Source organism: Podarcis bocagei (assembly GCF_964188305.1).
Source record: "Podarcis bocagei genome assembly, chromosome: 12".
NCBI lineage: Eukaryota > Metazoa > Chordata > Lepidosauria > Squamata > Lacertidae > Podarcis > Podarcis bocagei.
Window position 1 is genome coordinate 34,031,474 of NC_138137.1, and position 12,314 is coordinate 34,043,787.

Below are 12,314 nucleotides of genomic sequence, written 5' to 3' on the forward strand. Positions count from 1 at the left end.
TAACAAATGATTTCTGAATTAAAATGCTCCGTTTGCTATGAGCACGAACACAGACAAAAATGTAAACAACAGAACACGGTGAAACAAAGCAGTTGGCAATGCAACCAGGCAACTGAATATAGCTGGAGAAGTTCAGGCTAGTATGTTGCCTGATATGGAGTGGCACTCTCAGGAGGCTGCGGCCCAGCGCTACCCAGTGGGCCAAAAGAGTTGCTCTAATATTGATCTTAAAAATAAGATACATTTTTAAGTCGAAAGGATGCAGAAAAGCTGGGAATGCATCCATTTTAAGCATCACCACAGACAGAGAATGATGGGATTGAGGATATATTAGTATAGTCTGAACCATGAATCCCTCGTTTAACCCCAAGCGATTTATGCTCTTATCGTGCACAAAGCGTCATGGCCAATGACAGAAAGTTAATACCACGAAGACCCCACTTGAAGCGGTTCAACAATTGGAGGATGAATCTAAAAACTAATCTGCAAGTGTCCATCGTAATAATTAGAAAGAAACACGGTTTGACAGTCAACGCACAAGGATTCTGTGGCAACCACTCTCTCTGCCAAGCCATATAAAGTGCTGCCTGATGTCAAGACGACAAGGTGGCTGAGATGGGGGGTTGGAACCTTTTCCTTTCTTTCTTCAACAGCAGTCAGCGTTCCAGCGGCATCTGAGGAGACCTCCTGCAGGGGGTATGGGAGAGAGAGGGAGGGAGGGAGAGAGGGAGGGAGGGAGGGAGGGAGGGAGGGAGGGGAGCAAGGAAGACAGGCATCAGAGTTATTGAAACATGATGAACACAGCCTAAGGTATTCAGGCAACGGAAACTGGCACGTCTCGTTTCTATCTAGCTGAAACACAGGGTCCTCTGGGGACTAAACCACGCTATTGCTGAAATTTAAGAATCCAGGAGGCAGATAATCTGACCACAAGAACCCACACACTTCAATGGGCTTCTAAAGGCCGGGAAGCCTGAGATTTGAGAAGCATAATTAATAAGACAGCTCTTCGTCCTCAAGGGTAGCAAAATGAACGTGTTCATTCAGGAACTTTATACTACTCACCTTCAACCCTGCAGCTGTTTTGTGGATAATCGAGGAATCCATTTACTAAGCTATGATTTTGTTAAATCTCGCAAACACTGCATATATAAACAAAAATGTGGGGTTTGGGGTGTGTGTTTTTTTTAAGCAATGGCCTTCTGGCTTTGTTCAGCAGGGAAGTCTGTTTCTGATGAAGCCTCGCCTTCATGTTATTCAAATGACTACCTAGAAGAGAAACCTGACTGGAATGCATTCATCCCTCACAGCGGAAGAGATTCATCATGTACTAGAATTCTCTGTGGGTTTCTCGTCGCTCCAAGCAAATAAAATGCACAAAGTTTTAGGAAAGAATCAATTACTATAAGTAAGTTATATGAAACCAAGATTAGAGGGAAGAGAAACATGGGCAACAAATAAATAATGCTCTCTTGCAGTATTTGGAACAGGGATATATAACCCAAAAATTAATCTGAATGATTTACAGCATAGTAAGTTTTGATAAAGTCATTTTCTGTCCACATCCACAATAAAATGGAAACCTAGATCATATTTAAAGCTCCAAGAGGAACTATTTTCTAGATACACTACTGGATAGCAGGTGCCAAGCAGATACATATTTCAACCACTATTTTGATTATACAGAATGACTGAGGCTGGGATTGAAATAGCTGTTTAAAGTTACAATCACCTGCACTAGCTCAATGGGTTTCTTTTTTAAAACAAACAAACAAAAACAATGTTTTCTTTGGACAGCTGATCTCACTATACTTCAAACTCCCATTGAATTTCTACAGTGAAATACATCAATGAATGGAGGATATAGCAGATCAGTGCTTTTTTCTAAAATAATGTTTATAGGTACTCTCACTTTGACTCAAGAAAACCACCATTTTATAGTTCAAATTGGGAAAAATAAATACAGTAAATGGACAAAAGTACAAAGATTCACAAAATGTTTAGGTGTATGCATTCCCCCCCCCCGAAAAAAGCATTGTAGCCGCTACTTATTTGTGTGGTCATCTGTGAGTTATTTCACTTTGTCATAAGTGAAAATGTGATCAGAGTTTCACCAAGTGGCCAACCTACTAACCACATTTCAAAAACAGGGATAAAGTGCCAGCGACATTTGGGGACCCTACAGGGAGGGGCAGAGTGATTGTAAAAATGGAAAAGGTGAGATCTTATTCCCAATGCTGCCTATGGATGGCATAGTTCTAACAGCTGAATACTAGTTCCACTAAGCAAGCAATGGCATATGCTAGTGCAAAACTTAAGACACCAAGTACTAAAACAAAGGGATACCCTCTAGCATCAATTAAGTGAAATCTTGCAAACCAAGCAAAACTCTGCAGATTTGCAACAACAATAAATAGACCTGAAGATCTAAATTTTTTTAACGTCCAGACTTTTCTTCAGTCATAAAATATGTGCACCTTCTCTTAACAACCGCACTTTGTCAAAGTATTTATATTACAGCAAGCACCTCATCAAATGCATTGCTGTGCTGTCTCCCCTGCACATTAAAAAGATGGAAAGCTGTGCCCTATAAAAAGAACATTAAAGAATAAGACATCCAGAGTTTGCAAGGAGAATAACAAACAAACAAGGTGTTTGGGTCAAAGGGGTTGTTACTGTGGAGAAGGGGCCAAGCAGTTTGAGCTCTGTCTATTCCACATCAGTAAACTTTAAAGCCAGAAACCTATTTATAAATTAAAAATGAAATGTGGTTCATGAGTGAAACACCTTTCGAGTGAGCAACAAATCACAGCACAATAATTTTTTGACTGCTAATGCATAGCAAAGGCATTTAAAAAGAAAAATTGAAAATCCATTATGAAACAAAGAAACAGAAGATTGAAATTCTTAAAAAAAACCAATTTCTTTGATATGATTCTCCATGACCAGAATTACAATTTTGACCTTCAATCTATTGGCTGCTTCAAATTACAATGAGGAAGAAGTGTGTGATGACTGGAATAATGTATTAAAACGAAAATTTAAAGTGGGCCATTTTTACCTGTGGCAAATTCAGATGCTGCAAGTGGGACTGTTCCAAATGGCAGTGTGGGCTACTTTCTTTTCCCCCTACCCCTCACAACAGAGACTGTAGCATGTGCTTGGATTGTGGAAAAGAATTGGCATGTTAGCCTTTCCTACCAACTTCACCCAACTCCTCTCAATTTGCATTGCAGGGCCATCTCGAGTGTCCCACTGTCATACACAAACTTCTTTTGTTAATATTTGATTTTACTAAGGTATCTTCCATTAGAAACACAAAAGCATTATTGAGACACCTCCAATTTTCCCTGTTTGACCCACCTATCTCAGGAACCTAGGAAGCTGCCTTACAGCTGTATATTTAGTTGATACAGTGGTGCCCCACAAGACGAATGCCTCGCAAAACGGAAAACTCGCTAGACGAAAGAGTTTTCCGTTTTGGAGGTGCTTCGCAAAACAAATTTCCTATAGGCTTGCTTCGCAAGACGACAATGTCTTGCGAGTTCCTGCTGTCCCCCCCCCCTTTTCTAAGCCGCTAAGACGCTTATCAGCTGATCCGATCAGCAGATAAGCCGCTAAAAGCCGCTAAAAGCCGCTAATATTGCTAATCCGTCAATGGATCCGTTAATGAAATTCTGGAGAGCCGCTTCCAATCAGTATACAGTGGTGCCTCGCAAGACGAAAAAACTGCTAGACGAAGAGAATCACAGAACGGATTCTTTTCGTCTTGCGAGGCACCACTGTATACTGATTGGAAGCGGCTCTCCAGAATTTCATTAAGGGTTGCTTCCCAGTCCTATCTGGAATTGACCCTAGGACCTTCTGCATAAAAAAGATGTTCTACCACTAAGTCTATGGTCCTTTTCCTAAACTCTGAAACTTTATATCAGAATGAGTAGCTCAATCTTGCTGTTGTCGGCATCTGTCTGTCTCGAGAGACAATGGAGGGCACCTCCAGAGGTGAGGTCTAACAGATGTTAGCAGCACCAAAGTGACCTTCCGAGGGCGCAAGCGTGGGCAGTGTGCATGGAGGTCCTCTTGGCCTCACTGATGTGGTCCAAAGGAAGCAGAGCAATATGTTTGGCACCAGCTGGGCTGCAGGAGTTACCAGAAGGAGGTGTACAAGGCACCATCCAACCACCTTAGGGACTCTTCTCCGGGTTTGAGAAGGGTTTACCCCAGAGTCTTTTCTTCTCCCGAAGATCTCCCACAACCATTTTGTCTCTGGGGACTGGCCACAATTCAGTGGAGAATTCTCAGCTACTAAGATGACTTCAAAGTCTGCCCAGTTTCTTAGAGATGCCTTTGTCTTCTTGCCTGTGTTGTCCATTGGAAAGGACTTCCTAGAGCACAACAGGTAACGTTCAATTATTTTCCGGGAAGGTTCTCTTGGGCTGCATTGATAGGAAAGCCAAGCATCTCCCTCCCCTTTCTGCAGGGCCTTTCCTTGCAAAAGGGGCTGCTCTGAATGAGGCTCTGCTACCCAGAGAAATGCCAACTTTGCAGCTCCTGTCCTAATTCACTGTTGGTGGGCATAATGCAGGCACTACCATCAGTTGAAGAGGCCCCATGCAGCGCAGAATGCCATTCATGCCATGGCAGCAGGGGAGTCTATGAATAAAGAAGAGGTTGCATAGCATTCATGAAGACAGGGCTTTCAGTCTAACTATACAGGGACTGTGATGGAAAACAAACTTTCCAAAGGTCTGCTTTGCTTGGGGTACAGCAGTTTTGCAATTTTAAAGGCATAGATGTGTCAAGAAGACAGTGGCAAATAAACTACATTAAATCAGAGCACCCAACTGTTCGTGGATATTTTCACCAGCATTGAAAAGCCCCCCCGCTCTCAGTATTTTTTATGGCTGTATTGAAATGAGGCAAAAGTGTCCATCTATTGGGATTGAGGTTAATGGCTTTGTCTGTCTTCAGTGACATCAGCACATAGCCGGATCTCATTGGCTATGTAGTTCATGAAATCGTCCAGAGTTGCCAGAATAGAAGCAGAGCAATGGGAGTGAAAAATATGGGGTGGGTGGGGTTAGAGAAGATTAACATCCACAGAATTTAGGATTCTTTCAAGAAGTATATTGGTCCTCTGAAAGCAAGCTTTTGACCCACCCACCCCCAACAGAAAGAGGAGAACATTCAGTACAGTCTAAGCAACAGTGCTCCAAAGTGACAAATTGATTTGATATAGAGTAAGAAAAGAACAAAGGCAGGCTTCTAGCATCCAGAGACATAAAATTCCTGAACAAACATAACCCATTGACCCAATATGTCGAGGACATATACTGACTGCCTGACCCTTAATGACATTTTGCTTCTTTAGGGTATCGTTCCATGCTTCTACAATACACTGAGAAAGGTTTTTACTTTTGAGATAGCAAAAAGCGAGTAGGCGTTGCAAAAAGCCTTTCATTATACAGCTAGCATTTGTGCCTTTAAAAAACACACACACAAAATGAGGTGGGGGAGATTTTCTGTCTCAAGTGTTTCCCACTTTCAAAAGAGTGACATTTCCTTCTTTCATTTTCTCCTTCATTGAGCAGGAAAACAAGAAGGACCTTTGAGCAACTGTCAGGTTTACAGGTGTCATTCAGGTTGAAAAAGCATCAAGTCTCAGCAGCTTTTGTACTGTATCACTCCTTGTAATGAGAAAGGAGGTAGACAGATCATTGACTGGTACGTTACAAAGGTTTTTGGAGTATGCAATTTTCACCACTGGCCACAGGAACAAACTTGATGAAGAGCTCCTTTTCACATTTAGCGGTATTTGTACTACACACACACACACACACACACACACACACACACACACACACACACCATCTAGGAATATGATGCCATCTTTCTTTAACATACATTGTGAAACAAGTGGTAAAATCCAAGAAGTCTGGAACTAACCATTCACAAACAATAAAACCTAACAGTGGAGGCCCAGACAGATTACTGTACTCACCTGAGATAGAAATTGTTAATCTACTCAACCATACTGAAAATAACTGAGATGCAAGTTGAGCCAACTACTGGTCTCACAAACTGGATTCCAAGTATATAAATCCACTCCCAGTTTGGGTTACTCAAGTTATGTGTCCACATCCTAGATTTCCCAGGATTCTTTTTTAAGGCAGCAGGCCTCCACTCGCACTGAATTACAAAGAGGGATGTTAATATGAAAGATTCCTTCTAATAAGTTTGGGTTCAACAGCATGAGACAAGCTTTTGTGGGATAACCAGCGTCATATAACCAACATGTTTAATTAATGCATGAAGGAAGGGGTTGTGCCATAGAGTAAGCTGTCCTGCCAGGCTTAGCTCACCTTAAGAGAGACTAGGTAATCAAGACCTTGTTCCCCTTCATTCTACCTGAGAAGCTGAATGTGTGAGGAGATCTGAGCTGGCTACTCCAGTTTAGGACCGCATGGCTCTTACAAGCCACTCTTGAGTTCCTATATCAATAATTTAGTGATTTTAAATCTCTGCTAGGATTCTCACCAAAGAGTACTTGTCTCAAACTTGGATTTTGGAATTCTCCTTTTATACCTAATTTTTATCTTGCAACCAACATAGCATTTTTATTAATTAGTAGTGAGGACAGCAGCTAGTTTTCTGCTGGAGCTTCCACAGCGAGTCAGACTTCACACACACACACACACACACACACACACACACCTTACACCATTTTGCAGCAATCATCTTTAAACTCCTATCCTAATGTTTCTTGTAATGAAGTGTTTCTAAATTACAACAACCACTACTTTCCTTTTATATCTCTCAGTCGTAAAGCCCGGAAGAAATATTCAGCAACTTCTACAAACTCTTGGAGTAAGAATTCATAATGTGGGTTTTCTCTGACTTATACCAGAGAATGCAGTAACCTATTTAAGGTTACACGAGAACTGAGAATTCTTTTAAGGTTCCTGGAAGTCAAAGAAAATTCTACCTTAATAAATCCATAAAACTAGGGTCATATTCAACTGGCACATAAACTAGCCATAAAAAAATTAATGAGTAGCACAATCTTCTGAAATTTCACTCAGAAGTCAGTCCCCAAAAGTTCAAAGGTATATACTAGCAGCTAAGTATTAGTCAATGAAACAATAACACAAAGTTTTCATTAGTCCACTTCCTGTTTTGCCAAGTAGATGACAAAAGATATACATTACTCTTCAGCAATTCTTCCCGCTAAATATGAAAAGGAGACTGCTACTTTTCTAAAGTCTAATTATATTCAGCCTCGAAAATCTAAAAATTTACATCTGCCTCCTCAAAGGAGTTATCTGCATGCACTTCAGTGCAGAGCCATCAAAATATACAGGCACAAGTACAGGAACTAATATCTCACCCTTCATGGTGATGGATGATGTTAATTAAAGCTTTATTTACTAACCAATGCTTCCCCTGGGCAAGAGCAATTTTGCAAAACCAAATGTGCCCTTTTTCTACTATCAGTCCTAAAAGTTGTCTTTCAGTTTAATGTAAAACAATCGATGAGAAAGAAAGAAACAAGATATGGTTTCATAAGGACTCCACTGAGAACAATATGGCCTGAGCTTGAAGACACAACCGGGAATAGCAAGAGCTTTTTACCTATATACTGACTAGAGTCCAATTTAACACACAAAACAAACCTGGTGGGTAAAATGAAGGCCACATAATCAGTTTGGGTTCAAATTCTCCCATTACCATTACAACGTATGACAGTACCTGAAACCAAGTCAAATCGTTAGTCAGTCTAGCTCAATACTGTTTACTCTAACTAGAAACAGTTCTAAAAGGCAACGCTGGCTGGTGTTCACTGACACTGGTGGGGTGGAAAGCAGGGAGGCCAACAGTAGGTGGCGCCAGAGCCAAATGACTGACGGAGCTGACTAATTCTAGCTTTGCCTCCTCCCTGTTGAGTTCTACAAAGGCAACACTGAACTGAGCGCTAAGGAGGAAGAAGCTAACTGCCAGTCCCACCCCATAGAGTGGTTGTAATGAGAAGGCAGGTAGGCAGAGGCTGCTTGAGGGAAGACTGCAGTTGACTGGGCAGCATCCTACTGGCTCTAATAGGCTCAATCATTAAAATAATTAAGCTCAATCATTAAAATAATTAGTTTGTGGGGGAACACATTTGGTACAAACACCACCACCACCTAAGTTATAAAAACAATTTATTCTTAGTATCTCAATCACAGCATCTTGTGGTGTTTAACTCAAATACTGAGACAGAACAGGCAACCAGATTTTTTCAATGGATCGACATATAATGGGTAAAATAAATAAAGCAATTAGTAGTATATTCGATTTGGCTGCAGCAACAACAACAAACATTTTCACTCCTGCATTGGAATACCAGCAGTCATCCCTTCAAGATACAGTGGTACCTCTGGTTATGAACTTAATTTGTTCCGGAGGTCCGTTCTTAACCTGAGGTACCACTTTAGCTAATGGGGCCTCCTGTTGCCACCATGTCACTGGCACACGATTTCTGTTCTCATCCTGGGGCAAAGTTCTTAACCCGAGGTACTACTTCCGGATTAGCGGAGTCTGCAACCCGAAGTATTTGTAACGCGAGGTGTTTGTAACCCAAGGTACCACTGTATCTACTATGGTCTTACTTAAAATCCATAAAAGGCCTACATAAGGAAGGCCAGTATTTGAAGGTAATGTGACCTGATGTGATCTTTCTTAAACTTGCAACATCACCACAAGAAATACATGCTATTCATAGCCATAACTATGTTTGTGGACTTCACTGCCAGAAACCCATTCTGTCAGGTCACAACAATGAATGGCCTAGCACCAAAAACCCTTCAACGGTTACAATTGCCAGTTTATTTTGACATCTCTGTGCCCAGCACTCCACCCTTCATTTTCCATCCGGCATAGCTTGAAAGGATGTTACCATCCATTTAACTTATTTTCAACTCTGGTTGCAATAGATGGCATCCCAAGTTTAGCTCCGAGAACAGCAGACATGTCCTACTTCCCCCCCTCAAAAGTTCACCCTGCAAGATTTCCAAATGAGATTTTGGCCATCTCTCCAGAGCTTGGCCTCATGGAATAACTGAACTAAGACAAAATCCAAACACAATGATCTCCAGTTGTCATTCTTTGCTAAGTAATTTTTTGGAAACTGATAAACTGGTGTTTAAACAGTTGCTGTTGTTTCTAGGAGAACCAATTGTTCAATATAAAACTCAAATATCTAAATGACTGGACTTGATACATTACTTGATCCTCAAGCCGCCATTTCCATTTCTGGAATCTGCTACCAAAAAACTACCAAAAAGATCGGCTGCTCCTTCTGACTCGGAAAATTCACCTAGTTCAAAATGTAGCAGCCATATTACTGATGCAACTAATGGTTGCCAGTTAGTTTCCAGGTCAATTTCCAGGAGCTCATTTTGGGGTTCAAACTCTAAATAATTTAGCCCCTCAATATCTGCAAATACCACCTCCTTCCCTTCAGACCCCCTGGGGAGAAGGACTCTTGGTAGTTCTACTGCCCATAGTAGTTCAAGGTGGTGTCCCAGGAGGGGGAACTCTCTGTGGTAGCCCATAAGCTGTGAAATTCGCTCCCCAAAGATGCTTCTGGAGCCTCTATTAAATGTCCCTAGCCTCTGACACCTGAGATACATATTTTTCAGATCGACCCTATCTTTGTGACTATAATTTGTTTTAAATAGTTTCAGTATTGTAGTTTTTAATTGTTATAACCTGTCCTGAGACCTCATGGTGAAATGTGAGCAAGAAATTTAAACTGAAATAAAAAACTGAAGTCTTTCTCCAATGTGGGAGAGGGAAGAAGATATTCAGATGAACAGCTTAAGAGGTGAAGTGATGCCAGAGGGGGTTTAATTGCCTATTTTCCACTTTTTTAGAAGGTGCATTAAAAGAATTAGACCCCCTTATCATTATCTGTATTTAGAATTAAATTCTCAATCCTTTTCCTGTGAACAGATGACCTTAGAGTTATCTTAATTCATAAAGAGTATGCCAGACTCCCTCAAATCTAAATGTAACAGGATCCAAAATTGCTTTTGTTTGATGCAACTCATTACTTTTTTGCCACTGATAAAATTGATCAAGAATTTGCCTAACTTAAAAGCAAAATTAGTCTTATTAAAGTTAATGGAGCAATTCACAGTCAACACTGAGCAGGAAGCCATCCAAAATATAGTTGGTCAAAAAGGTAATGGCTAGACGTCATTGCCAATGCAAGATTTCTCAGAAAATTAAGGAATAGAAAGAATAAAGGATTACGGCATTTTATATGCACAAATCTTTCCTAGAGAGTTGTAAAGTGTCAGTGGTAACTTTCTGGTTTTTAAAAAATCTGCTACAGAGAACAGCCTAGAATCTACTAAGGTAAAGGTAAAGGGACCCCTGACCATTAGGTCTAGTCGTAGCCGACTCTGGGGTTGTGGTGCTCATCTCACTTTATTGGCCGAGGGAGTCGGCGTACAACTTCTGGGTCATGTGGCCAGCATGACTAAGCCGCTTCTGGCAAACCAGAGCAGCGCACGGAAACGCCGTTTACCTTCCCGCCAGAGCGATACCTATTGATCTACTTGCACTTTGACGTGCTTTTGAACTGCTAGGTTGGCAGGAGCAGGGACCGAGCAACGGGAGCTCACCCCGTCACGGGGATTTGAACTGCTGACCTTCTAATCGGCAAGTCCTAGGCTCTGTGGTTTAACCCACAACACCACCCGCGTCCCTAGAATCTACTAGGAAAACTTATAAATGCCATAGTCAAGCATTCAGTGACCCAATTCTAACTTGACGCTATGCCAAACCATGGCTTAGGTTGAACACGCAGACTGCTGGAGCAAAGCTCCCCCAGTCCTGTTGGAGCTGTGCTACTCTGAGCTAGCACTACACCCAGACCCAGACTTGTGCTTTGTTTCGCTCCAAACAAAAACCACAAGCCCATAAACCAAAGATTATTTTTAGTTTACCACTCAAAGTTTATCTGAAGCAAACAAGCCATGAGCTGCCTGGGTATAGATGCAACAGTAAGCCAAGTCATGGCTTAGTCATAGATGCTGTGGTGGCAGCAGGACCAAGGGAGGACCTCAGAACTTACCACCTTCAATGCAGGAACCTGCATATGTGCTTGGCTCCCCCTAAGCCATGGTTTGGCCGACCATTATGTGCGAATGGGGTCATTAAGCCTTCTGCTACCCTCAACACTGGTGCATTCAGGAAACTGTCAGAAGGGAGAACCCACAGGTGCACATAGACTCTGCTTCCTGATGGTCTGCTGAACATGCAAATGCCAGTGCTGGAGAGCACACAGAAACTGGGAACAGGGAAGACAGACTCACACACCCCCACACACGTACAGTGTACACATGGAGAAATACAGCAGCAGGTACTTTAGGAATGGCTTGGCAAACATTGTGTAGGGATGTGAGACAAAGCCTTCTCTGTAGTAATGTCTTGGTTTTGAAAATTCCCTTGCCCTGGTGGCATGAACAGCCACATCCCTGATGAACATCTGTCACTACTTAAGACATTTTTACTACCCCAGGTTTAAGATGGATCTAGTTAGCAGCTCTGGATTCTTAAATCTGAGCACTGTCAATTTTAATAGGTTTTCTGATCTTTCATTTCCTTTAGACTTTATGGGAAAAGGTTTCGAATTCTGATCTCGTAAGAGCAGTTCCCCCCCATTAAGCATGTACAGCATAAGTTCACTGTAGTGAAAAACAAACTAAATGAAAAACAAGTAAGATTTTCTCTCACATACGGAAAAAACTAAGGTCCATCTTTCTGTTTCTACCCCTGGAAATCCCATTGCTCTGACAAGCTCCTCCGCTTACATATTAACTGCTCTCATTTTTGTTTGGTCTCAGAAATAAAACTGTACCTAGGCTGAAACACAATATATAGATTAAATATACTGTGGGAAGTAAAAAAAACAACCACCTTGGTGAGTACCTTTTAGACCAGCCTTCCACAACCTACTGCCCTCCAGATGTACTGAGCTACAACTCCCATCAGGTGGCTGTTACCAAGCTCAGTTTTGGAAGGGGCGGGTAATGAATCAGCATGCATAGCGAAGGTGATCACCCCCCAGAAAATGTGGGATGAAATGGAAGGAAACTTTGCTCACATAACCAAAGTTACTTGAATAGAGACACCAGGGATTAAACACAGAACCCTCTCCGGAAAAAGGAAGCCACAGCTTCCCCCATATAGAAGTTTATGGACTCTTGCGGTGCTTTACAAAGCACTTTTATCACATGGGTTTCACAGAAGATATCTGTGAGCAGGAG

The 12,314-nt window shown here is 41.7% G+C and overlaps 1 protein-coding gene across 1 annotated transcript in view; it reads right to left on the reverse strand.

Annotated features, from left to right (window-relative positions):
• The window catches only part of VPS50 (VPS50 subunit of EARP/GARPII complex), an 83,218-nt gene that overhangs the window by 7,301 nt on the left and 63,603 nt on the right, over positions 1-12,314 (reverse strand). The window contains exon 23 of the mRNA XM_081163076.1: positions 539-687. Coding sequence (XP_081019202.1) covers positions 539-687 — 149 coding nt within the window. The remainder of the gene's footprint in view (positions 1-538; positions 688-12,314) is intronic.